Here is a 26,054-nt window from a genome sequence, read left to right as displayed (position 1 = left end):
TTATTAAATTACCGAGGTTTATGTTTATGCTTCTCTAGTAATTATTTACATATATATATATATATATATATATATATATATACTTCGTCAAATTTTCTAATAAATACTAAATGAACACAGAATATTATCTGTAAATTTCTGGAAAGACGAAACTTAAGCTACTGCACACTAATCAAAAACTCCCACAATCTAAAAATTTACTTTTAACACGTAGGACTGGATACCACTGAGGAAGACTATAAATTCGTAAGCTGCACCCAAGAAAATGTGCAGCAGGATATTTTTGCTATTCAATGTGATTGTTGAATACTCCACTCATCCACTTGAGAAGGTGAGATGTTCTTTTTTTCCTACTTTTTCCTACATTTACGGAATGGGAAATACTCTATGGATTGGAATTTAGTATTGGATTCACTTTTACTATACTATGGCTTCTCTAATCACATTTAAAACAAGGAACTCTTCTGAATGACCAAGAGGATTTTGAACATTGCTGTTTCTTCTAGTCCACCTGTGAACTCCTTAGGGAAGAGGCTGCATCTTATCAGTTAATGAAAGCACTGTACACTAAACTAACATTACTAAGTAACAAGTAATGGCACTTCTCCTTGCCTATCACTTTACATAGGGAAATCCTGCTGTTCAGTATTCATTTCTCAAGTCAGAGGAAGAAAGCCAGTGTAATTGGGAAACTGAAACATGACTGTCTATAAGGTGGTTAATGTGAGGACCCATTTTACATCCAAGTTGTTATTCCATTCAAAATGTCCCAAGCCAATGGCTGAAGATTTTTATTTTTCCTAAGAGATCTGTTGGTTTATAAGAGCAAAGTCCAATACCACTAAAGTCAATGGGACTTACTTCAGAAATACACGGATTGAACATTATGAGGGAGAAAATATTTGTCATGCTGTTTATACCATTCTTTTCCTAGCTCCTAAAGAAAATGTAATTTTTTTTCTATATTTGATAATGAATGAAGAGGCTGTAAGTCAAATGTATCTATATATCATGAAGATTTTAAAGGAAAAATACCCTATGAGTCACAGGTGGTTCACAGCTCAAAACAGATATCTGGAGATAAAATATGTTCTAAGAATGCACTTACTGCAGCTCAGGCACAGCTATATCCAGCCTTGCTGCCATCTCCTCTCAACGTGTATGTACAAGTATAGACATACGGTTAGAGTTACGCTTGAAATACTCCATATTATAGTCACACCATGAAATTCCTCTCGTCCCAGCAGCCAACACAAAGGAAGGAAGCTGCTGAGCAGTACCCTGACTAGTTGGAATGAATGCAAAAAATGGCATTTGTTCTATTTTCTAACTTCAAATGGTGACTGAAGTAGTCCATGCCATCTGCTGAACAATTTGCCTCCACACTGTCTCGTCTACCACTTGTTTAACATGTAATGTTATATGTCACTCTGACAGGAGTGCAGCATTAACAGGTCCTAACAGGGGATGTCTCTCAATGGGATGACAGTTGATGTTGACTCTGCCTCTGAAATACTGCCAGTTTCATTTCTATCCTACAGACTCATTTCTCAAGATTATTAATGATAATTTGACACTGGGTTTGCAGCACACTGAGTTTGGCAATTACTCCCCGTCCTTTCCAGAAGGGAGGCCTGTGGCTGTTATGACAATATCACTTTATTCTTTCAGTTCACATCTTTTTTCCTCTCTGTTTTTATCACACATTCTCTGTCATCCTCCCTGCCTTTTATGTGATTTTTTTTTTTCCTCCACTTAGCACTGTCTCCTAACTGAGGAAAAGGAAAAGGAAAGATCAAGCTCCAAGGCTCACCCCTGTCCTCTCTACCCTCACTGTGGGGAGTGAACAGGAATTGCTGTAGCAGGGCATGGAGTTTTGGAGCACGGAGCAGCTACTCCAAGTTATGCCAGTTGTTAACTCAGATCACTAAATGGGAGCCCTCAGCCATGTCACACAAGGCTATGGACCCTTCATATACATTTAAAAGAATTTTTTTTTTTTTTTTTTTTTTTGCTAGTACTGCTACGGTTGCTAATTTAATCTCAGTTTTGTTCACTTTTACCAGAGCAGAGTCTTGCATTAAATAGAATCTGGTGGTTCTTTCACCAATAGAATCAGGAGCTGATAAAACTTTCCAGATAACAGTAACTACTGATCACTTTGCAGGTCTAGCAGCATATAAGACATTTCAAGCTTTCCCTTCTTGAGACTCAGTGATCTGTGGTCATGGATCACTTCATGGAAGCAACTTCATTGGAAGAAAAAAAGGTTACGCAGAGGTTATTGAAACAAAAGTAGCCCTTGAGCTGGTAAGGCCTGTGAGCTTCAGCACAGCGATATATTCATGAGTCTTTATGGCTTCCAGGCCAGAGCTGGCTTCTGTTCAGGCAGCGTAGTGTGCAAGAAGATCAAACGCATGACTGTCTGCACCCATCTGTACTGACAAAGCCTTTCTGCCTTCTCTGACTCACTCTGCTTGAACTGGTTTTGATGCACTCCAAAGGAAACACACTGAAACCATTAGAAGTATTTATGGAGTCTCTCCTAAGGCCCCAGAAGCTAAGTATGCAGTGTTCCATCTTTTCTCATTTGCAATTAGCAGGCCATTAGCTGAATGCTCATTTGAGTACCTAGCACACACAACTAAAACCTGCTGGTGACTGATAGAGATTATATATTAGGGCTATCAATGACCATCTTGCATTTCTGAATTTACCTTACAAATCAAACTGATTTCAGATTTTAACTCACTATGCACGTGGCCCATCATAGTTCATGTTTGGTTCAAAAGCAGTAGTCAGAACTGAGCACATCACAAACCAGATCCACAATTTAGACATGCTCCTTAATGAAAGAAGTGCAATTGCTGCAGTTTCTAAACTGCAGGGAAAGTCGGTGATCTTTGTTCCACCAGAAAGGCTTGTTGCCACGTGCCACATCTGGACAGCAACATAAAGTTCCTTTGTTCACTTGATGTGGAATCACCATTATTTTTTGAAATGTTTGCTGACACTAAATGTGCATCTTCTTCTTCAAACCATAGACCAGTAAAAGCATATGAAAACTGTTCTTAACTTTCTACATTATCTTTTTTGGTGAATAAAGATCCAGGTGAAAGCAGACAGTATTTGCAGATTTTCAGATGTCTGTGGCTAACATATGAAATGTTTACATAAATCTCTTGATAAAAATTATGGCGTACACAGCTTTGCTCTTCTGGCATAATGGAACACTTCAAAGGAAGGATAAATCCTTCAGCTGATGAGTACCATTTTTCCACAGGTTGGCTTGAAGTTCTTTAACAGACTTCCTTATAAACTAAGGTCTGGAGCCTTCACTGCCTTCCACTCCAAATACAAGATGGCTTTTCACATCTTGGTGTACTGAAGACATCCAGTATAAACACAAAACAGGATATCTTTGCTAATAAAAAAATATATATTAGAGCTATAACCATAAAGTAGAGTCTAACTATAAATTTAAGCCATTCACATCCATTAGTATACTCTTATCCCCTGGGAAGAAAATAAAAAAAAAAAAGAACTACAGGTCAGATTTTCAGCCTGTAGTTTATGAACTACTGGAACATACTCAGATGCTATTGTGAAAAAAAGCCATATAAAAATTCACAGATAACAGAGTAGAATTGCCAATCCACAAAGCCAGATGTAATAAACATGATATTAAATAGCAAGGGTGCATGCTTCCCTGGATCTATAATTTTGCACCTCCCAGGCAGCTGCAGAAAATAAGGAGATCTCCATTTGTTAGCATTTTTATGGTTGTTTGGGATATATTAAGATGAAAGATACTGCAATACTGGGTGGCCATTTCCCAGTTCGCTGCTTTTGACATTCTCTTCCTTGACGCCAGCTTCAAAATACTGTTTCATTTGTTGCAAGAATATTGTTGTAGCCCTTTACATTGATCTCATGACCTCTCTTGATCTCCCGGAATCCCATACTACAATAGGAAGCGGGTAGCACAGAGTGAGCAAATACCACACAGCACTTGGAACGCAGCACCATCAATCAGTGAACTTCACAGGGACTCTCTCTTTCCAAGAAGAAATAAGGCAGAGGGTCTTCTCAGTTGTGGTTTCTAAAAACTTTGTGGATCTGTAGTGCAGGAGTAGGATGCTAACCTCGCTATCCTTTAAAATTTCTAGCTAGATAATTGTATCTTCCTGACCTACATTCCACTGGCAGTCGTGATTGGTTTTCAGTGACTGCTTTTGAGAGTTGCTCTGAAATGTTAAATACTGCTTTGTTTTGCTTCAAAGGCATTCCTGTCACGGGGAAATTACTGCTCTATGACCCTTCTGTATGCTGCAGGAGTGATGGGACATTAAAATACTCTGATAGCCTCAGGAAAAGGTATTAAGGAATATACTAGTATTCATAAAATAGTGAGTGGTGTTTTAAATCTCTCTTTACATCAGAGCTTCTAATGTGACATTGAAATCTATGAAGACACACTGCATGAGAGGACTGCCAGAATTACCCAGCCTGCCATACAAAGAGTGGAAGTTTTAGAAATATCAACTGCACAACAATTTAACAGTGGAATTTTCCTTCACTGCAGGAAGTCAGGTCCAAAATACCTGATGTCATATTCTCCCAAACTGAGCACTCAGACTGAAAGCCTCAGAAAAAAATTGCTTGCACAGCTGAGCCTCCTTACATTGGAAAAACAGTTCTGTGAGCTGCAGAATTAATGAGGCCTGATTTCCTATGGATTGTGTCTAATGGTTGGATTCCCTGATGTCTAAAAAGGTGCGAGCTCCTATTTTCCCACATTGTTCTCCCTCTCCAGTATGGATTTGTTTTCAATATTTTCCTGAAAGCACCAGGGGAGGGCTGGGATCACGGGAAAGAACAATAATAGAGTCCTCTTCCTGCTCTCAGCTACCTAGTTTCAGACTAATGATAGGGCAGTGAAACGCATGCCACTCTTGGTAGAATTCAGCCAAAAATAGCACAGTCTGATAGGACTGAGACAGACACACAGAGAGATGTCGTATAAGACTCACTACATGTGAGTAAGGTGTGTGCAAGAAAACAGCCACATATTTAAATATGCTTGAGTATGCAAAACTATTTTTGAGACAATAAGAAATTTTCTGAACTGCAATGCATGACAGTTGACAGAGCTCTTTCTCTACCCTTCTTGAGGTAACCTGGTTTGTTCTCTGTAACTTTTTTTTCTTTTTACTTGTTTGTGTTGTAAGTTTGTATATCAGGTATTTTCTCTTCTTTCTTCTGTCCACTTTCAGTGCCTATCAACCTCTAATAGTGTTCGTTTAGAGCAAATTTACTTGCTCTGTGGAAATTGCATTCTTTCAAGTTTGTCTACTGCTTTAGAAACAAGGTAACGATAATAAAAGATGCACTGCTAAGTGTTGAAGTTCAAAGACAAATTAACCGGAAAGATAAAATCATCTCCGTCAAAATCATGATTCAGTCTCTGCTGAAGTACTGACAGCAGAAAAGCATTTTCTCAAATGTTTGAAATCAATTAACTTTAATGAAATGGAAAAGCACAATGATTAAAAATTTTGGTACTTTAAAGTAATATGAATAGCATAAGCTTCAAAAGAAATGTACTTATTGAGCATTTTTAAATTGACTATCTTTTCAAAATGTAGTACCTTTATGAATGTATTGCCTCTCAACCAATTGAATAATTCAAAGTCAAGAGCACTTGCAGAAAATGTATTGAGTTTAAGAATACACTAAACAGAAAAGTATGATAAAATTTCTAAGAAATTTCAAAGGCTAAATAAAATATTGAAAATTGAGCATTGGTAGCTCATATACAAAAAAAAAAAACCACAAATCCTGGGTAATCTTGGCAACCGGAATTAGGATTTTTATCTAGAATGTTCAACTCTTATGAAAATAAGGCCAGTCTGAACAAGAAAACACTGATATGTTGCATGCCTTGTCACAGAGGCAGAAATGGCTCACCTCTCAGGTATCCTACTGTCAAAAATAGTTTGCTTGATGTCCTCCAAGACACAAGTGAGCTCACTAAGGACCAGTGACAGAGCTATCACTGCGACACACCAACTCTGGAAAAAGCTCCATTCTCTGTTGATGAAATACTTAGAGCTTAAATGTCATAACAAGACTCAATGTGAAATGATTATGAGGAACGTCCCGGGTACAAACAATTCCAGAAATGAACAAGCTCAAATACTTCTCCTGTAAACCGTATGTTCCTGTGCTTGCTTACAGAGAGTTGAAATTGGGTCCTGTTAAACTAAACAAGAGCAGACCCAGGGATGAAATCAGATCTGCTCTTACTGCGAAATAAACATTTTTCTGTAAGGACAGTTTGGACATACATGCCTTTTATGAAGTTCCAGCTCCAGAATGCATTTTTCTAACATCAGAGATGGTGAGCAATCGAACTCTATAATCAGAATGTCCAGCTGCATCTAAAACTGCCTTAAGTCCAGCTGTAAGAAAAGTAGAAGCCCTGAATTGCAACCTATGAGCGTTGCAGGATGCAGTGACTAGAAAAATTAGTATCTCCAGCCCACTGTAAGAAGATAATTAAAGCTATTATTTTCCTTTCACATCTCTATGCAGGAATAATGAACAAAGGAAATAAAATATCCCATTAGCAGTTGCAGAATCAAACACAGAGCTGGTGGCTATTCAAAGAATTGACATCTGCTTGTCGTTGCTGTCCATAGTGAACAACAGATGCTGTTAACTTTGCATCCTGCGTGTGAAGGTCCTATTTAAAAATAAGACCTTAGCCTGCTTACTAATACTTACTCTTCATCATGCTTTACTTTCAAGCTTCCTGTAAGAAAAAAAAAAAATACAATAATCATTAATGCTCTTCAAAACTCTCTTTTTATTAAAAACAAACAACAAACAAACAAAACAATGAAAAACTCAGGGTTTTCTAGGTTTGTATTCTGATTTTACACATTCTTACACAACTACATTTACTTTGGTGGAATTTCTTTGGAATTACAGCAATGTGTCTGAGATTATAGTGAGGCCCTATGATATTTCCAGTTACAAAAGCTTACTATGTGGTTATTTAAATTGCAGGCAATTGATGTATGTGTTATTCTTTCCTGTAGTAGATAGCTAGATGTCAAAAATCTTGCACATCTAATTCTTAGTGCAGTGCTGGGCTGAAAAAGAGATATGGCAAAGAGGTTATATTTCTTATGTTTCTTTAATATATTCTCATGTGACATTGTCCCTCCTTGATGTTTCTTATTTCTCCTAGTAAGTATGAATTACATTAGGCTCTACTAGCACTTTTCCACCAGTTTCAAATTACCTTTCTTATTCAGTTAATATTGCTACCTCTTACTTTTCCCAATCTAACTTCTATATTTCCTATCTGCTTTTACTGGATTTCATTAAATTGAAACAAAACAGGAAGCTTATATTCAGTCCTCTGCTGTATGTAAGAATATTTTTCAGTGAGACCCTCCTAAATACTTTGTTTTCAAAGGGATAGAGATTAGACATTCTGGAATGAGTGCTGTTACATTAACTGCAGTGACATCTGTTAGGTTAAGGACCATGAAAGGCCTGTCAATAGATCCAATCATTCCAGCTTCTCAAATGGAATAATTGTAATTATTTGTGCAGTGCAAGCATGAAACACACCTTCTGGTACAATTTCAGAAGTGACTTAGAGAAAATGTACTTTCCAATTTGTTTTGTTAAGCCTTTCAAATATAATTCTAACTCCGTATTGATTGGGCTGTTTTGCCTCTACTCGCATTAACTTGTACTCGATCAAAAAGTAGATCCTTGCTCTCAGTGTTACAGAAGTTCATAGAGAGCATCTCACACACAGTGGAGGTCCATGAACAAACATTTAGTCACAACAAATGCAAGATGATTAAATTCAGCTTCTTGCATTTTGCCTTGATTACGTCAAATCACACCACGTTTGCCATGGCTACTGATAGCAACTGAGCCTCAGACAACATCCAGCACAGTTTGGACTTGGAAATTAACTGTGAAGTTTGTGTTATGTTGTTGCTTTTTTAAAGGAGAAACTAAAAAAATGCAGACATGATTTTTGTGTGAGGTACTCCTGAAAAGGAAGACCTTCTGTGAACAGTAGGCACCAGAATGTCTCTTCTAATTCTAGCAAACAAACTTGTAATCCAAAGTGCTGCATTTGACACTTTGGGGTGGGTAGCTTTCAGATTTTAGGTATATGTGTCTAACCTGCTAGACCACCATAGGAACATTAAGTCCTGATGCCTTACTTACCCTGCACCACTGCAACCAGGGCACAGAGCAGATGACTGGAAAGGACAAATGATGTGACTGCAAGAGATGGGCACACGCACAGCTGCTGAGAAGCTGAGAGGCAACTATAAGGAAAGCAGTAATTAACCCTTCTAACATTTTATATTAAAAACAAAACACAACAAAAACAACAACTAACAAACCCTACCTAATGAACAGCTTGAATTGTGAATCTAAAAGTACCTGAGATTTGAGCTTCATTTATTCCCCAGCTGAATCTCTCGACTGAGCTGACAAGCTGTTTGCTTTTCCTCAGCCTGTAAAAGAGAGATCTGCAAGTCAAAAGGTTAGTACTGGGGCAAAAGGGCTTGGAAAACAACCCTGAGTCCAGAGAAGGGCAATGAGGTTGTTAGAAAAATCAAGCAAACATGAGAGAAGTTTTAGCTATGGCATAGATTAGGAAAAAAAAAGAACGTCAATTAGATTTCTTGTGGGATTTCTTTCAATAAATAATTATAGGTGATTTATTTATTTATTTATTTTTGCTTAAGAGTTAGCACATAAGCCACAAAAGGATGAACATCAAGTTGTTCAGACTTTTTCATCAAGTCTGTGACAGAGAAAATTAATTACTAACAGATGAGCTGTTGTAAGTGGACTGAAAAAAAGAAAAGAATAACAAAGCAGAAGCTAAATGTCTATTATACCTTCATTCTCAAGAGAGCCCAATTTTTTCATGTACATTAACTAGTATCTGTCAAAAACCCATATTATTTCAAGTAGCTTGGGTTTTATTTGGGATGCAGGTCACATTTTTATTCTTTTTCATGTATTTAATAGTCATAATACACTCAGAAGTTTCAGAGGTTATCTTTCCAGAAAATACAGTTTCTGATATTTTTTTTTAAATATATTTTGCTAAAGCAAAAAAAAAAAAAAAAAAAAAATTAGGTCGAGATTCCTTCCCTCCCTTCTTACCCACCCTGATTACTTGGCTTTGTCCTATCAATCACGATTATGTTCCTCCTACAATAATTACAGTTTTAAATCAATTTTCTAACAACATTGCTCAGTGGACTGTGAAATGCAGTTGAAGTCAGTCATAAGAGGGGTCACACTGAAAATTGCCAGAAATAGTGCTTTTTTTTTTGTAGATTGGGCGGAGAGGTTACACACAGGAAAGACAGAGACATCACCTCCTCATCAGGCTTTAACATTCATTCAGTACGCAGCAAATAATTATCACTGTGCATTTGACAAACTGAAAGACTGTTTAAATCTCAGCTGGATGCTGCCATAATGACAACAGCCCTCCAGACATTTGGTGGGGATGTATTTTCCTAAAAACACGCATACACACAAAAATATCCTTTTGCAAATCATCCCTGTTATCCCTGTTATGGCAATGTGACCTTGCACTGCAAAACAACAGCTCACTGTGTTAGCAACCAGCACTCGCTCTGCTCCAGCTCTGATGCTCCAAAGCAAGCCTCTCTGTCTTCATGTTTTTAATAACACAGCTTCACATTGCCTGAATGAGGCAGTAGACTCTAACAGAAAAATCGTTTCCTCAAGGGGTTTCTTAGCACAGCATTTCTAAGAACAACTGATACTTTGCTAAGAAATCAGAAAAACCATCTGAGAAAACAGCATATAAAGAAGTCCTCATTGCAAACAGCAACAGTGCAACTGTATTCACTCGGGTCAGTGACAAAACTTTTCCCCTTCAAGTGGGACAGCAGTTCTTCCACTTGAAGAGTTCTTCCCTAAAAGCAGAAAGACAGAAAGTGGGGTGCATTGTCTGAAAAGCTGCAGAAACTGTAACACGACAAGATTTGCTGATTTGTAACAGGCTCGCAAGCAGAAAGGCCCTTCAGAAGCTTCCTGTTTGAAACAGTACAATTATGTATGTTTTCCAGATTTGTCACATAGAGTGCTATGTCTTGTTCTGTTTGGGTTTTGTTAGTAATCAAAACTTCTCTCTTTAAGAGAGTCTGATTTATTGTCTCCTGATTTTCAAAGTACCACCAAGACAAAAGCAGCCAGCAAAGGAAGTGACTGCCAGAAGAGTATCAACATATTAAAGCATTTAAATAAAAGACATAGCTATCTGGATCTTTTCTAGCATTTCACTGTTTCAAACACAGAATTTAATATTCATGATATGGAAGAACTGGAGCCAATTATTCTGGCCACTGAACTTTGCAGTGAGGGAGACTGTGCTACAGAAAAAATCCTTCAGTTCTTCTAATTGGGAATCCAACTTCGCGAATCTAGTAGGCTCATAGGGCTTTGTTATACGTGCCGTTATCATCCCTCTTGTCTGCTCTACATGTTCATAATAATCACTTATGCTTAATTTAACAGACAGCTGGAACCTGCACAACTCCCCTTAAGAGGTACAGAGAATGGTTATACCATTCCCACCCTTGAATTAAAAGTAGAAATCCAACACCAAGTAATGCTGCCTATCCACTATATGTCCATCTATCATTTCTGCAGCTTTCTGACTCTCTCTAGTCTGAAATGCATGAGGCAATTCTACATTTTAAGTATTACTGCCTTTTCTTGTCATTTAAAAGGCAAAAAGGGAGGCACATGCTAAAAATCTTTTAATCCTGTAATTTATTGAAAAGTTAGATTGGTATATCCTGTTTATTCTTACTAATACTTCCCTGAATGGGGCAGAAAAACTAATTACTTTTATTTACACAGTTTCATTAAAGAACAGAGTACTTCACAGCCAAGCTGAAGAAACAAATCACTGCTCCTGGGACAGTGCTGTCTGCAATGAATACAGCAGGGCAAGGAAGGACAATAGTCAATGGCAGAAGTGAGGTTATGGGAAGATGAAGGTTAGGGAAGTTTGGGAGATGATCTCTTCATCTTATCACTTTCTGGAGATGCTGAGTGGGAAACTGCCAAGATGGATGTGACCATTTGGGATTTGCCAAAACATGACATACAGTCCCAACCAACATTTCTGAGAGCAGAATTATCACTCACTATTTTTGCAGTAAAGAAATAAAGTAAATGATTACAGAGCAGCTTCCCACATTTTCTGCCCAGCTTTTTTTCCCTCTTGAAGTAGTAAAACTCATTCCCATGTGCAGTGTTAAAAAAATATTTTTAATCTCAGATACTGTATAAAAAGGTTGTTCTTCCCCTCATTTTGCCATTGAATACATTTTTTTTTCCTGCAGTTTATGCTAATTTTCAGCTTTTTTTTTTTTTTTTTTTTTTTTTTTAAGGAAAGAGGGTGAAATAGAAACGGGACAGTACTTCATGTTCACATTTGATCTACTGCATACCCTTGCAAGATAGTAATATACGAATCAAAATAAGAGACCCTCTAAATTCACACACACTTTTTAAAAAAAATTTTCACAGTGCTAAAAAAAATTAACTAAATAAAACCTTCTCTTTCCCTGTTCTTATTCCTAATTTTTCATCAGAATAAAATAATTATTATGAAAGATATAAGTTAACTAAACAACAAAAATATGGAATATTAACATTAAACTATTATTACACTGGTCAGTATAAAAACCCTTTGCTAATCAGTCTTGAAATCTGAACCCTAACAATTCCATTTGCAGAGGACACAATTCCTTCTTTTTCAAAATTACCAACTTCATCGAGCCAAAGAAAATCCACTTTTATAAGGCTACCTCTAATTGACATTGATGTATCACTACTGAGAGTTGAGCAGCACATGTCTGATTTCACATGGCTTGACCTCTTTTTCTTCTTCCCATGCCAAATGGAGCAATGTTTTCACAGCAAGAACAAACCTTAGAGTAAATGTCCTGCTCAGATCAGTTGGGTAAACATGGCAGGGAAGATTATTAGAACAGCTGACATTGGGACATATATGTGTACATATGTGTATAAAGTGAAGAGCGTGTGTGGCGAGCACGAAAAGTGGAGTGAGCACTGTACTCCTCCACAGAGTTCCATTGCCACCTACGCAGTCTGCTCTCAAACTGCGCGCAACGAACTGATGAAAAATATCACTGAAAATCACATAGTAGTGTGAAAAGTTTACTATCTTGTGGAGCTGCATTTCGAGCCACACAGGGGCACATGCAGCCCATGGGTGCTACATGTCTGGTCTAAACGTAAATGGTCCATAGTTTACAGTATTTCCTAAAAAGTAAAACAAGTTTAAAATCCTTTTAACATCGTTGACTGTAAGGCACAAAAGTGATGTAGAAGTTCAGTTCACAACCAAAACTGCTCTCTGCCTCTAGCTTCAGGGAAAGCAGTTGTTCTTCTGGTCTCTATATCATCCATATGACCAATAAAGAAAGAGGAGAGAAAATTATTCTGCGCAAGAATGTCCTAAAGACTTTTTAAACCAATGAAAACAATAACTGGGAGACCTATTGCATAAAGCAAAGAAACAAAGAAACAAACAAAACCATCAGAGAAACAGATATTTAGTTATATAGCTAAAAAATGAACTGACACACAAACTTCATAGAGAAACTGCGCTTTGGAGGAAGAAATATCAATTAAAAGACTTTCTTATGACAGCGACTGGCTTTGCCCCTTCAGTGAATTTTAAGACACGAGTGCCACATACAGAGCTCTCTGTTGCTATTAATAGCTCATTTATGAAAAAAAAATCTTAAAGACTTTCATTATGGAGCAACAAAGGGAAAAAAAAAAGGCTATGAAACAGTGGTTGAAAGGAGAGATTCAACTGTATAGCAAAAAAAAGACTTTTTTCTAGCATCCTACATATTTACGGCGTCATATAAAAATATTCACTGCCACAAGAACAATAATACTGGATTCCAGAATCTGTGGGTGTGCTAAAGTGATTCTTTGTTGTAATGATTGGCTTTGTATATTGGACACAAACCAGAAGAGGGAATTTATTTAATATAAGGAACAATATGCTGTATTATATATTCATGTACTGTAGAGAAACTTATGTTTGTGGTTGCAACAAACATGTCAAAATAATACATAAATCTGCTCTACGTAAAAGTAATTTCCCATTGTAATAAAGAAAAATATATATACAAGGGTGTACAAGAACATCTGTTTCCAAGAAAATTAGAGACAAGATAAAATAGATTTTTCCAGAAAAGGATAAAAAATGCTTTGCTTACAGGAAAAATCTAGAGAAGAAATAAAAACCTCTGAAATACTCTCTGCTCTCAGCTATTTCTTACACAGCAAGCCAATGCATAATTTGTTGAAAATCAGCTGGCTTAAATCATTCCTGAAATCAGACCTGAACACAAGATCAGCCATCAAAGCCAAGTTCAATTTCTGCTTATCACAAAACTGTCGCACCCGTGGCTTAAATGACTCACAACCCTGCGGGAGCATACTTCATACAGTCAGATTCAGGTTCAATAGGAAATCTTAAGTTTTCTTCAATGTGAATGCTGAAATGCACACAAACTGACACAGATTCATAAACAAACAAAATCCATCTTCAAAACTTGGACAGAAATACCTGCAAACTCAATAACTCAAGTCAATGTAATTCCTCTGTCACCGAATCTTTATTCAAATAAATGAGTAGTTAGCAAACATGAGATATTCAACCTGCTTTATTTTATACCTTTATAAAAGGTCCTCTCTGATGTTTCTGCCCTTCTGAAATGCTTCCTCATTTGCAATCTTCAACGCTGTCTGAATCTACCTACAGCACAATACTATCCAAGAGCCAGCACACCATGACAGAGGAAATACAATGAGAAAAGAAAGAACAGAAGGCGAAGGGAGAAACATCAACTTGAATTTTGAACACATATGCATACTTAACAGTTTTGTAATCGAGTGAAATAACTCCAGGTATTTATTCACTCTTCCTTGTTGGGATGTCCTCTAGGCTGTATTGCTTTTTTTCTCCCCTTTTAGTTTATCTTGGTATATTTTGATCTTGGAGTTCCTTGTTTATTGTTGGAATAGTCTGTCCGTCCTCCAAAATTCTTACTTATTTCCACAGAAATTAATATAATTTCTGCATAAGCTTCCTGACACTTCCTTTCCTACTCCCTACATAAAAAGGGATACACTCTGTTCCTTAAAACTCATTCTTCCAGTGCTGCACTGGTGAACCTCAGAGAGATGGAGATTAAGCACTCACCATTCACAAGAAGCAAGGCATGGAGCCTGCATAACATAACATCTGAATTTTCAAAGAACTAGAAATACAAGTTTCAAAAAGAGAAATCAGTTATGGGATTCTCTTTAGATTTTCCACAATTTCTTTCTAAATCACTTCAGATTTTCTCACTGAAATCTTTGCCTTGCAGACTTTATGGATGCTGCAAAATAACAGTAACTCAGCCATCAGTAACCGTTCTCACACCTGAACTGGAGACAGATTTTCCCATGTTACCTCCATTCACCTCTGGTGGTCAAAGCTGTTGTGGGAAAGCTTACACCACACAGCCATGCTAGAGTGTCCCAAGCCAGATCCGTATGAGCTGGTGTATTTACATGGAATTATTCACTGACTTACTGTTATTCTAGTTCAAACCCCAGAAGTAATACAGCCATCTGTGCCAGCTACAGAGGCCAAGTCCAGATGGGCCTGTACAACACATCATGTTTAAAAAGCCACCTCATTTCTCCAGCTTAATTACCCTTGTGTGGAACTACTATGTGCCTCCATCAGAAGAGATGCTATTATGTATCTGCTACCTGAAAGGTGTAATGTTTGGAAGAATAGAAACATTGGGAGCAAAACAGAAGGCAGACAGAACAAGATCTCACAGAGGAATTAGTGAAAAGATTGCATAACAGGAGCTTAAGCACAGTTTTAGACTGTTTTCATGAGCAAGCAGTGATACAGATCAGATTCTTTGCACGCATCAAACTTCGTATGTGTCATTTGCCATTAAAACCTATGTAGTAAGGAATGACTGAAAGCAAGGTTTGACTTTTGGTAAAAATCGGGAATGATCATTAAGTTTGGAAGTCAGTGACCCAAAGCCTCTCCTGTGCTCTGCTCGTGTCCACAGATGTTTTTTAACTGTACAGCAAATCCATAAATGCATAGCACTTGAACACAACAGCACTAGGTAGGCAGCATAAAACTGCTGTTAGGTTCACTGAACTAAAAGGGCTCTGTCCATGAAAGATGAAGGAAAAAATCCACAAAAGATCAAAGAAGCATTTATCTTCGTGACATCTCCTGTGTAGGAATAAGGTGGATTTTAAAATTGATCATGTAACACCATAGCATCAGAAAAAGGTGACCTCAAACACTAAAAAGGCAGTGTATGTAAAGCCAAGACTGATTCCCAGCTTGTGTAGACAACTACACATTTTAGAAACAATTTCTTTGAGGTCATATTCATATATCAATACAAAAATAAATTATAAGCATAACTTATTTGTAAACTCTTATTCCCATGCAGTTTAGAAAAAATTTAATAGTTACCATAACACTTTTGGTGAGAATTAGTGATTGGAGATATCAAAATGCTTTCAGAGAACCTTTCTGAAAATATCAAATGAATATTAAAGGTAAAAGAGTATAGAAAAAGCCAGCTACGAGACATTTTTACTTACGCTATATAGTTCTCTCATACCTAGAACAGCCAATGTAACTCACTAAATAAGAATAATAATTAAAAAATAGAGTTGTTACAGTAACAGATAAAGGAATGCACACTGTGTTAGTTATCAATGCTTTATTATTGAAAACAAAATTGAAATTCTCTTATCTGGCACATAAACAATTATTTCTACAAAAAGGAAAGCCTACAAATCTGATAATTTATACAAATAACAGTTTTTCAAAAAATAAAATTTTAATTTAGTAAACTTGTTTTGTGCTCTTTAATTTTTTAGCACTGTCTGCAATAATCCACCATAAATCCCTGAGCAGAGAGACATATTTTAAACATGTTCTAAATTCATCCGAAAAGAAGAAAGCTATCAAGCCCAGACCTATATTAAAAAAACATATTCAGGGACATTCTTGTTAAATTTATGCTAGTCCTTTTTTCTCTCTTTTCTTTTTTCTTAAGGAAACAAATAAGAGTTATGAATGCAAGCATGACACTGCATCATACGAGTGCTCCCCCCACCCCTATTTTGTGCAATGAAAAAAAGTTAATAAACAAGAATGAGTACAAATTGAAGGAAACATATAACATAGTGAATGGTTAAGACCAAGAAGCCATCAGAGTTTGATGGATGTTGAGTACAGTTTTATACTGAGTTCTATACATTTTCCAGAAAGTCAGTAAAGCAGGAAAATAAGTTCAAGCTACTATTGTGTTCTACCACTGGTTTCAATGATAAAGTACAAATTCAACTTCTGACCCTTGCATTTTGCTTTTCCAGCCATAACATTATTTGAGAAAAACTTGATACATTCGACAAAACTAAACAACCTTGCCCCTCTGGCCCTTATGGTAGGCCACTTGTGAACACAGCAATATGATACTTTAGTGAGCAAGAGGAAGGAAAACACACACTACTGCATTTTTACTATAGTGACTGAAACAGCTATTCCTCAGTCTGTTTCAGTACATATTTAAAATCCAAATATAATGGGACAATGATTGAGATGGTAGAGAAAAGTGTCCTCTTTCCCAACAAGGTAAACACGCTAACCGCACAAAAGATGTCAGGAAAGCCAAAGTAAAAAAACAAAGAAACAAACAAAAACAACACCAAAACTAAAAGACTATTGTGTTAATAGCAGGTAACATTGCTGTAGTCGAGTAATAAATAAATAAATACAGCAAAGTATTCTTCTCTATTGTTTTGTTGGAATGGTGCTTAACAGTTAGGAAGAAAAAAAAACAATCAGAAAACAACAAAATTTCCTCAGTAATTATGAGGTTTTAAAGAAGATCCTGAAAAAGCTTCAGTTCAAGGTGCTCTACCACTTTAACATGACGTCTACCATTATGAAATGAACATTGAAGCAGATATCAACAGGTCATTAAATGAAATAGTACATTTTCATAAAAGCAATAATACTTATTCCAAAGAAAGAGAGCAGATAACAAACGGCCTGGAAAAAAAGGATTGAATCTTCAATACACTGCAATTTAAAATAAATTATACGTACATTAATAAACCGAAGAATAAACCAGTAATTAGGTCAAATTGTTCTGAATCAGGAATAAGCAGAACCTCACCAGAAGCATACTTAGATATTTGACACCTTTGTTGCTAGTACATGTCAGAATACGAACAAAATTCTAGTATTTGGTTAGAATCTGAATAGGTAATATGTTTTTAAAACATTGCCACTACGAAAAGTAACTGGCAACCAGTTACACATTTATCTTTGTCTATGATGTTTTGGATATAATCTAATCCATTCCCTTGAGCTATTTTCTAGTCCCACAGACGTGTAACATTCCCTTCTCACTCAGTTGCTCATGAAGTCTGTGTAGAATATGCACAAACTAATATTTTCAAATCTCACTTGATGAGATATTGCAAAAATACTGGATGCAGAATCCAGTCACTCTTCTTTTTCTTAAGATGACATTCTGACCACATTCACTTGATACCAGGGCAAACATCAGTCTCACTTGTACTGCTACATCATGTCTTTTTCTTTTTTTCAGATTCTGCATACATGCATAATGTAGAATTTGGGCAATTGCTTGTTCATTCTGTCAAGCCCACAGCCATTTCACCATGTATTTCCAGAGAATTGCAACAAAACTTAAAGTAAGTTGAAATAATATGCATATTTGCAGCAAAAAAAAAAAATTTGAATGCCACCATCTAAACACAACAGGTTTTAGAAAGATAAAAATTGGCCTTATAAGCTGTGAATTGGTAAACAAGTGGTCTTAAAGTGAGATTCAGCAGCATTAAGACAAACTGCAAACACGCCAGATTTAGTACACATTTTAATGAGTTACAGTATTTTAATGAGTTATTAGTACCCACTTTCACTCCCATATGATTTAGTGTATACTGTACAAATTTCCATTAGTGTTTCTAGGACAGTATACCTTTCACAGAAGTGAGCAATACGGAATTTGCAATGATTTTTCAAATAGGCCAGGACACCCTCTTTCAAGTTCTGTGGTTCTAAATCTTTTTGTAGGCTAACATTGAAGTCCTTCATGAATATCTCCATCTCCCTTTCTGTTTTTTTTTTGTTTTGTTTTGTTTGTTTTTCTTTTTTTTTTTTTTTAATCTAATAGTAACAACAAAAAAGGCAAAAAGCAGAATAGCTTCTCCTAGCAGCAATCAAGACTTCCGATCCTTGCAGCCAAGTCTGATGAGTTCTCTGTTCAGACAACTGTATGAAAATTCTAGTTATAAACCAATTTAAGAAAAAAAGCTTAGAGTTTTCCACATCATGTCTTGGATGTCTTTAAACCTTGTTTCTCCATGATGTTCCACAATTTGCGAAGATTGGACTGAGTGATGACATCATCAGGTTTAAGTTGAAGAGCAAGGAGGTAGTTTTCTTCAGCCTCTTTCAGTTTACCATTCAGATGGAGAATGGCTCCAAGATTCATTAAGGCAGCTGGATACTGGTACAAAAAAGAAAATGGGAAGAAGAAATATTAAGAATATTTTCAGTTTTTCTTTTCAGACAATCTTCTTCCACTTAAACAAACTATTACCTTATGTTTACAGACTTTTCATGGAAGCAGTTTAGCAATTTAAGGAAATAGAGATAACAAGAAAAGGTTTCTGAACAGCTGTTGCATACTCTGTGCTTAAAACGGCAAATTCTGGTGTCTACAGGCATAGACTTCTCCCTTTAATGAGAAAGCACAGACCTCATCAAGCTTTTCATGTGGTAATGTCGGCATAGCACAGTTTCCAAGAGAAAATTAAAGTAGTCCAAGAATGGATTAAAGACAGGAATTTAATTTTGATTCAACCCATTGCCAATAAAGAATTTATAATTAGTGGGGATAGTTAACACATTGGAACACATCCCTTTTTTCTCTGTCTTAATTATAACTAGTAGAAGAGACAATCTGTTCTCAGATTATAAGGATGTTCAGGAGTTCTAGGATATCCATTTAGATTAAGGCTGTGGCATTTACTTCTTAACGAATGACCAAACAAAATTTATATTGGTGGAAACATTATTTTAATAACAAATGTGAAAAACTTACAACAAATCCACAAAACTACACTAATACAAATTCCATCTTCAGCTAAAAGAAAATATTTCTTGTTTTCATTTTTTAATCTCAAGATTATTCCACTATGAAATAAAAAGCTCTTCATGATAATTAAATATGTTTAGATATCACTCACCAGGACTCAAGATTTGATGCCCCATGGAAACTCAGCTAGAGAGTGTTATGGGTGGGGATGCAAAATGTTCTAAAAGGCCTGCAGTGACAGTAACTTCAGGAAAATATGGTAGCCAGAAGGTCAGTAAAATACGCAGTAGGGATGGTCTCCCAGACCAGGAAGTCAACTAGATGAAGAAGACTTGCCTACATTCCAAACATATTCACCACCACATTAAACTCATTACTTTTATCCTTGTGATTCAGGCCTCATAAATAAAGAAATCTTATGTCCAAAACCTAAATTTTGCAGTGGAAATCCTGCTCAAAAAATACTTGATTTTTATATCCAACAAATATGTCATATTTTCTCACCTTTCTTCCTGCTTCTTTTCTTCTATTAAGATACGCATCATAAGAACTGACAAGGACAACAATGCATCAAGTTTTTAGAACAACTGGCTTCCAAAGTTCCAAAACTGAGCAAACCAAATTAAGATTAACTGTCCCCGTGTAAACACCTGAAGGTATTATTTTTAGATTTAATTTTTCTTGGTTAACTCTGATAGATTAATTCCCCTCACCCCAACTCAGATGTTTGTTTCCACTTAAACAAAACCAAAACTAAAAAACAAAACAAACAAAAAAAAAACAAAAAAAAAACAAAAAAAACTACAGACACACACACACACACACACACAAAAAAAAAAAAAAAAAAAAAAAAAAAAAAAAAACCAGCAAAAGAAACTAAAACAAATCCCCAGCTGAATTTTACAAAGTATTTATTACTCTCCAAATCTTTTTCTTCAGTCACATGCTATATAGAGAAGGAAAACTATTCCCTTGAAATGTTAGCTTTTGCTAGAGAAAACATATATTAGAAGCCACATTATCACAGTTACCCCTTCTCAGTGTCAGCATTATATACTATTTTACAAAGAAGTAACATTCTTCTTAATTATAGAAGTTCTAAGTGCTGACTGAAGTACTACAAATGAAGAATCATATGCAAACAGCTTCACTGCAAATGGACGATTGCCTAAATATCTATATATTTTATTTATTCATTTAATTTTAGACTGGAGATTGTTTGAGATAATTTTCTGTATTTATTCTAAGTTGGATGGTCCATACTCTCTAACTGTGCTACTTGTTTGTCTGATTAAAGCTTGTGAATCAAATAGCTTCTTTCAAGACCTCCATTACTGACATAGAACTGTCTTTATTCTCAAAGTATAATTTGCTCCAGATGTAGATGGTAGACAAAGCTTGCAATAGATAAAAATTAACAGAACATATACCTAGAATAACCCATATTACATAAGACACACTTTTGAATTGTCCATTTCTAATTCTTTAACATTCACAAAGTTACTGAGAAGTAAAACAGTTTTCTCATATGGTTTCCAGAATTTGTCTCAATTTCCTTCACACAACACTGAAGACATGGTATGTGTATGGTACTAATCAAGTACTCTAAATAAAGTATTATATATGACTGTACACCTACATAAGAAAACTCTCTTGCCATGTATTTATCATCTTACTAGGGCAAGCAACAAAAACATCTAAAAGAATGAACTGTATGCCTTTTAACTGAATATGAAATTTTTCAGCTTCTATGTATCACCTCTGAATTCCCAGAGGCCCAGCAAATTTTGGGCCATTAATATTCTATGAAAATGTATCCATGCAAGTAGATAGTGACAAAAGCTCACATGATCTCCTTCATGCTTCAGGTGAGGACGTGCATAGGATAGCTGAAAGACTGCTCTCTGACTTTTTAGAGCATCTGTCACCCCAGTATGTACAGTTTATTGTCAGTCACAAGAATCACATTCTTTTCACCAGAACATGAAAGATTACACATCAGTGTCATCACTCCCTGACAGCTATGTATGACGGTCTGAGGAAAGAGAGAAAGAGACATTTGCTATAGTTTTTCTTCACATATATATTCTTTTATTAAACACAGCTGATAAAACTTTCCAGTATGTTAACAAAGACCGTTGGCAGCTACCAGTGCAATAACAAGAGACTTGTAGCACTGTATAGCAAATGACACCACCTACTACTTCAGAGACTTGAAAGGAGAAACAGTCCTTCCTTCATTTCCTTTTGGAGACAGATGCTTTACATCAAAAAGCTGACTGGCATTTCTATCATGGTTATAAATGCTGTCTTTCATGTTCTATTGGGAATGATTTCCTTTATTAGCATTTTTATTGTGGTATGCTCGTTTCCTTAGTGGGTTTTTGTGGGAGTAGAGTCGGGGGCTGAAAGGAAAGAAATAATGGAGCAATTAATGAATAACAAAATAACAAAAGGCATGCACTTAGTTGCCTGAGGTGGTTTTGGTTCACATTGATGACAATTCTTTCAAACTTTCTCCACAACACCAAAATAAAAGGAGAGCCTAGGGGCACGAAAAATTTTTTAACATCAATTAAACTGTTCTGTAAAATGCACTGTGGAATCCCTAAATAAATCAAAATCATTCTACGTAGTACTTCAGGATTATCTTAATGTAACCAAGTATTGGAGCCACCAACATAATGAATATTAGCAACACAGTAGGTATAGTGATATCTTGTTCATCTCAGGCTCCATGTATAAAAATATTAGAAGAAAAGTCCCAAACAGAAGAAGATAATTTTATTGTTACATAAGCCTAAGGAGTTATATAGAGAGAAATAAAGAAATACAAACAACCTATTTAAAAAGGGCTTTTGAATGGCAAATAGCTATATCAAAGAACAGCCCAAAAGTGACCAATGAAATTGGAATATCTTTTCCCCAAAGTTGATCTTACAGATGATATTAATTGCTTGACACTACGAGGTCAGAGTGACAGACTCTGAGATGGAAATGCATTTTGTTGCTGCTGGAGTACTTTTAATGAAAGTCATGCCAGTTTATACTCCACTAGAATTGCAACTGCAAGCTAGTTCTCACTAAGCAATTTTCAAAGGTCATTGAAAAGATGTTGCCAACATTTCTCTTGCTCTTAATGAATTACTGCAGTGCATAATCATGTAGATGTTTCAAAACAAACCCAGGACTGTTTAATGAATTCTGTAATCAGCATGGCAAACTTATCAAAAACACAAAGGTTAACTGCTTTGTTTTAACAGTGCAATTAAGGATCCTTGTTCTTTTAAGTACTTAGAGAAAGACAGTAAATGTCACATGTATTTCATCACATCACTTTTGTGTAAAAAGTAACGAAGTAAAATATTTCTCTTTAATAACTGAAGATACATGGGCGATACAAAAAGTAATGAAGTATGCTTCATAAAGGATGAAAGCAAAGCATGGTGGACTGCCTCATCTTATCAATAATCATAATGCTTTATTTATCTTCCCACTGTGATAGCAAGAATTTTTACTCAAATTTTTATTATTGGCGTTAATGCTGTAGCAAAGTATAGTATTTTCTGAAGCAAATCTGAATGCAATCAAAATGTCATCAGCTCCTTTTTTATTGCTAAAGATAACTGTGAACTACTGAATAATTTCAGGGCATGGCACTTACTTTTGACAGACCGCAAAACATCTGACTGAAACCATGACCTACAGGTTGTCCAAGATGTAAGCATACAACCTTAAAGTATGTGAGGGAAAGAAGGACAAGAAAGGACATATCCACAGAGATGGCGTCTGCCAAGCAGATCTTAATCCCCAGTGTTGTTTCACTAATACTACTATAAATTTAGCAAAGAGACTGATACATGGAAGCAGACCTTTTCATAGAGGTAATCAATGTGTTGCCAGATAAGCCAAGTAACAGTTGCTGCTTCCAGATAGTCATGTTTTTTACCTGGTTCTCTATGCTATAAGGCTGCTGAATCTCTTAAGAAGTGGAGTTTGCATATACTGCCACTGGTATTTTCTTCCAAAAAGCACATGAATCCTCACTAAAGCACTATCACCAGAGAATTGCTTAAGATGGCAACAGTAAATTGTCTAGGATTTGATTACTTAGTGGAAAAGGCATTCTGAAAAAAGATGACAGGATGTATGTCAAAACATTATGGATCAGAGAGAATAAAAAAGCATAAAATTCACAGCTGAGAGGGATTTCCTGTGTCATCAGCCAGACTGCAAAGCATTCAGTTCTGCTGTAAAATAAAAACATCAGCATCTTTGCAAACTCCTTCTTAAAATGGAAGAATGCTTTTCAACTCCTTTATGGAAGTTAAGTATGTATTTAATTGCAAGTCTGCCTGTGAATGATTTCTGCAAGTAAGTTTTTGTGTTGACAACTACCTTCAGCTTAAACAGTGAAGATACGAAATGGAGAGGAAAAACATTCTCCTTGCAACTACTATTTTGAGCAAATGTTCTGAAGAGCACAGTTTCCACAGTTGCATTAGTCAGATAAATACCTCTGCTACAAAGGGAACCTGTGTCCCAATCTAATTATGTGGGGCTGACTAACATTGCTATATAAATCTAAGCAGCAACAAACCTGGGCTCTACAGGAGAGTGGATCCTTGGATTTAGTTAGAATGTTTGAGAGTACTACAGTGTTAATTCTGATTGAGAATAGCCTCAGTTACTTACGTTCCATTAAAGAAATAGTCTTTATTTAGTGTTCTAGTCATATTTAAATTACCAGCCTTACAAACTATTAATCTGCAGAACAAATGATGAACATCTTTTATATATATACATATATATATATAAATCAAAACAGACAAAAAACAAAAATAGGAAAGTAGGTAAGAAAAATACCACTTCTATGGAATGCTGTTTATGTACTAGTCTTAGGTTAGGATAAAGGCAGAAGTAAAGACAAACAACTGGTCACATTACCAACTGTTACCACCTACATAAATGTTAGGTCACATTTGGTCACAATGGCTTTACATGTTGGTTGTTTTTTCTGTTTGTTTGTTTGTTGGCTGGTTGTTGGCTTGTTGTGTATTTATTTACTTACTTTTACATTTAGACATTTTTATCATGACATTCAAAGCAGATGGCACTTTCACCTCTCTCGTGCAAAGAGAACATATGTGGAAATGTTTGCATGGATCTAAGCTTGTGCGCTTTTGAACACTGGAAACTTTCCTGTCTAAAATCAAAAGCTACAAGATACTTACAGCTAAAACCAGAAACTGAAAAAATGAAGGAAGGGACACTTTCCCCCCCACACCCTAATCCAGGATCAGTATCATTACGGGTTGAGAAATGAGAATGAGCACTGGACTTGGCATAAGAAGCAGTCTGCTTCGTTTCTCAAATTATCACATCAATACAGAGCGTTTTCGAATCAGTGCTGTCCAGCAAATGGGGATGTTTTGTTCTTTTCTTTTTTTTTTCCATGTTAACATTCAGAGAAAGAGTTTTTAAAACACAGTTATCCAAAACCAAACAACCATATATTGATATGCTGTATCTTGCTGCTGAAAAGCTACCTACTACTGTCTTTTATGTAAATTCAGAGGATTTATGTATTGGTAAGCTAACAAAAGCACATGTTACAGACGGTAAAGGCTGCAGATAATCACAGCAGCTTTAAAAGTCCTACAAAAATGTACTTGCATTTGTAACTTCTGTATATCTAGGATTTTTTCATCAATGGCCATGCATCAGTTGTTTTGATTTATTTGATTAAAAAAAAAAAAAACACCAAAAATCTCATAGCAATCACCCTTGGTTTATACAGAAACCTTGATGGAAATTTTTAGATAAAGTACTTGTATTACCATAATAAAAGCTAAATAGGAACATATGTGATAAGCATTTAGTATTATGGCTGTATTAAAAAAAATAAACAAACATTTTCCAGGCCTCAAAGTGTTTTTAATTAAAATTTGTAGCTTTCCAGCTCAGAAGCTTTCATCAGTATAGCATATGATAATCTTACTCAGTTTTTCCAGCAATTCAGGATTTTATTAAAAAAAAACCCTTCAAATGACTTAATTTTTGTTTATCAAAATTCAAATGCTTTCTGATGCCTGCAATTTGATAATTTTAATACATAGCTATGATTATAGCATAAAACATTTGACAACTCCTTTACCTTATTTAACAAGAACCCTATGTGCTAATAAGAAACTCTGCATTCTCAGCAAGTGAGAAACTTGCTGAACAGAAATGTCATCTGTACTACCACACTGACAAACAGAAATAGCTCAAAAACTTTCAGTAACAGAAATATATCATATTGAAACAACAAAAAAGGTGTTCTTTTATAAAACTGAATCTGTTAGTTTTCATCTACTTTCACTCTAAGCCTTGAAAACAAGAAAAAAAGATGGCTTTATGTTCTTGCCTGAAGACAGATCATAGAATCACAGAATCATTAAGTTTAGAATATACCTCCAAGATCATCCAGACCAACTGTCCACCTACCATCAATACTTCCCACTAAACCATGTCCCTTAGTAAAACAACGTTTCTTCAACACTTTGAAGGACGGTGACTCAACCACCTCCCAAGGCAGTTTGTTCCAGAGCCTGATCACTCCTTTGGAGAAGAAATTTTTCCTAATATTCAACCCAAATCTCCCCTGGAACAATTTGAATCCAGTCCTTCTAGTCCTATTGCCAGTCATGCAAGAGAAGAGACTGACCCCTACTCACCACA

At 35.9% G+C, this 26,054-nt stretch overlaps 1 protein-coding gene across 2 annotated transcripts in view; it reads right to left on the bottom strand.

The window, feature by feature from the left end:
- Nucleotides 1–15,896: 15,896 nt before the first annotated feature.
- The window catches only part of TMTC2 (transmembrane O-mannosyltransferase targeting cadherins 2), a 239,019-nt gene continuing 228,861 nt past the window's right edge, over nt 15,897–26,054 (bottom strand). Inside the window, exon 12 of one of the 2 annotated variants that reach the window (XM_042889535.1) lies at nt 15,897–18,740. In XM_042889535.1, the coding sequence (XP_042745469.1) occupies nt 18,561–18,740 (180 nt within the window). In that variant the 3' untranslated portion in view covers nt 15,897–18,560. Of the gene's footprint in view, nt 18,741–20,763; nt 21,737–26,054 lie in introns of those variants that run through there. The other variant, XM_042889536.1, reaches the window with a different exon arrangement.

Source organism: Lagopus leucura, unplaced genomic scaffold (assembly GCF_019238085.1).
Source record: "Lagopus leucura isolate 7727_CA_CO unplaced genomic scaffold, USGS_WTPT01 Super-Scaffold_100159, whole genome shotgun sequence".
Classification (NCBI taxonomy): domain Eukaryota; kingdom Metazoa; phylum Chordata; class Aves; order Galliformes; family Phasianidae; genus Lagopus; species Lagopus leucura.
Note: the sequence above shows the minus strand (reverse complement) of the source record. Positions and strands in the feature narration are given on the sequence as shown.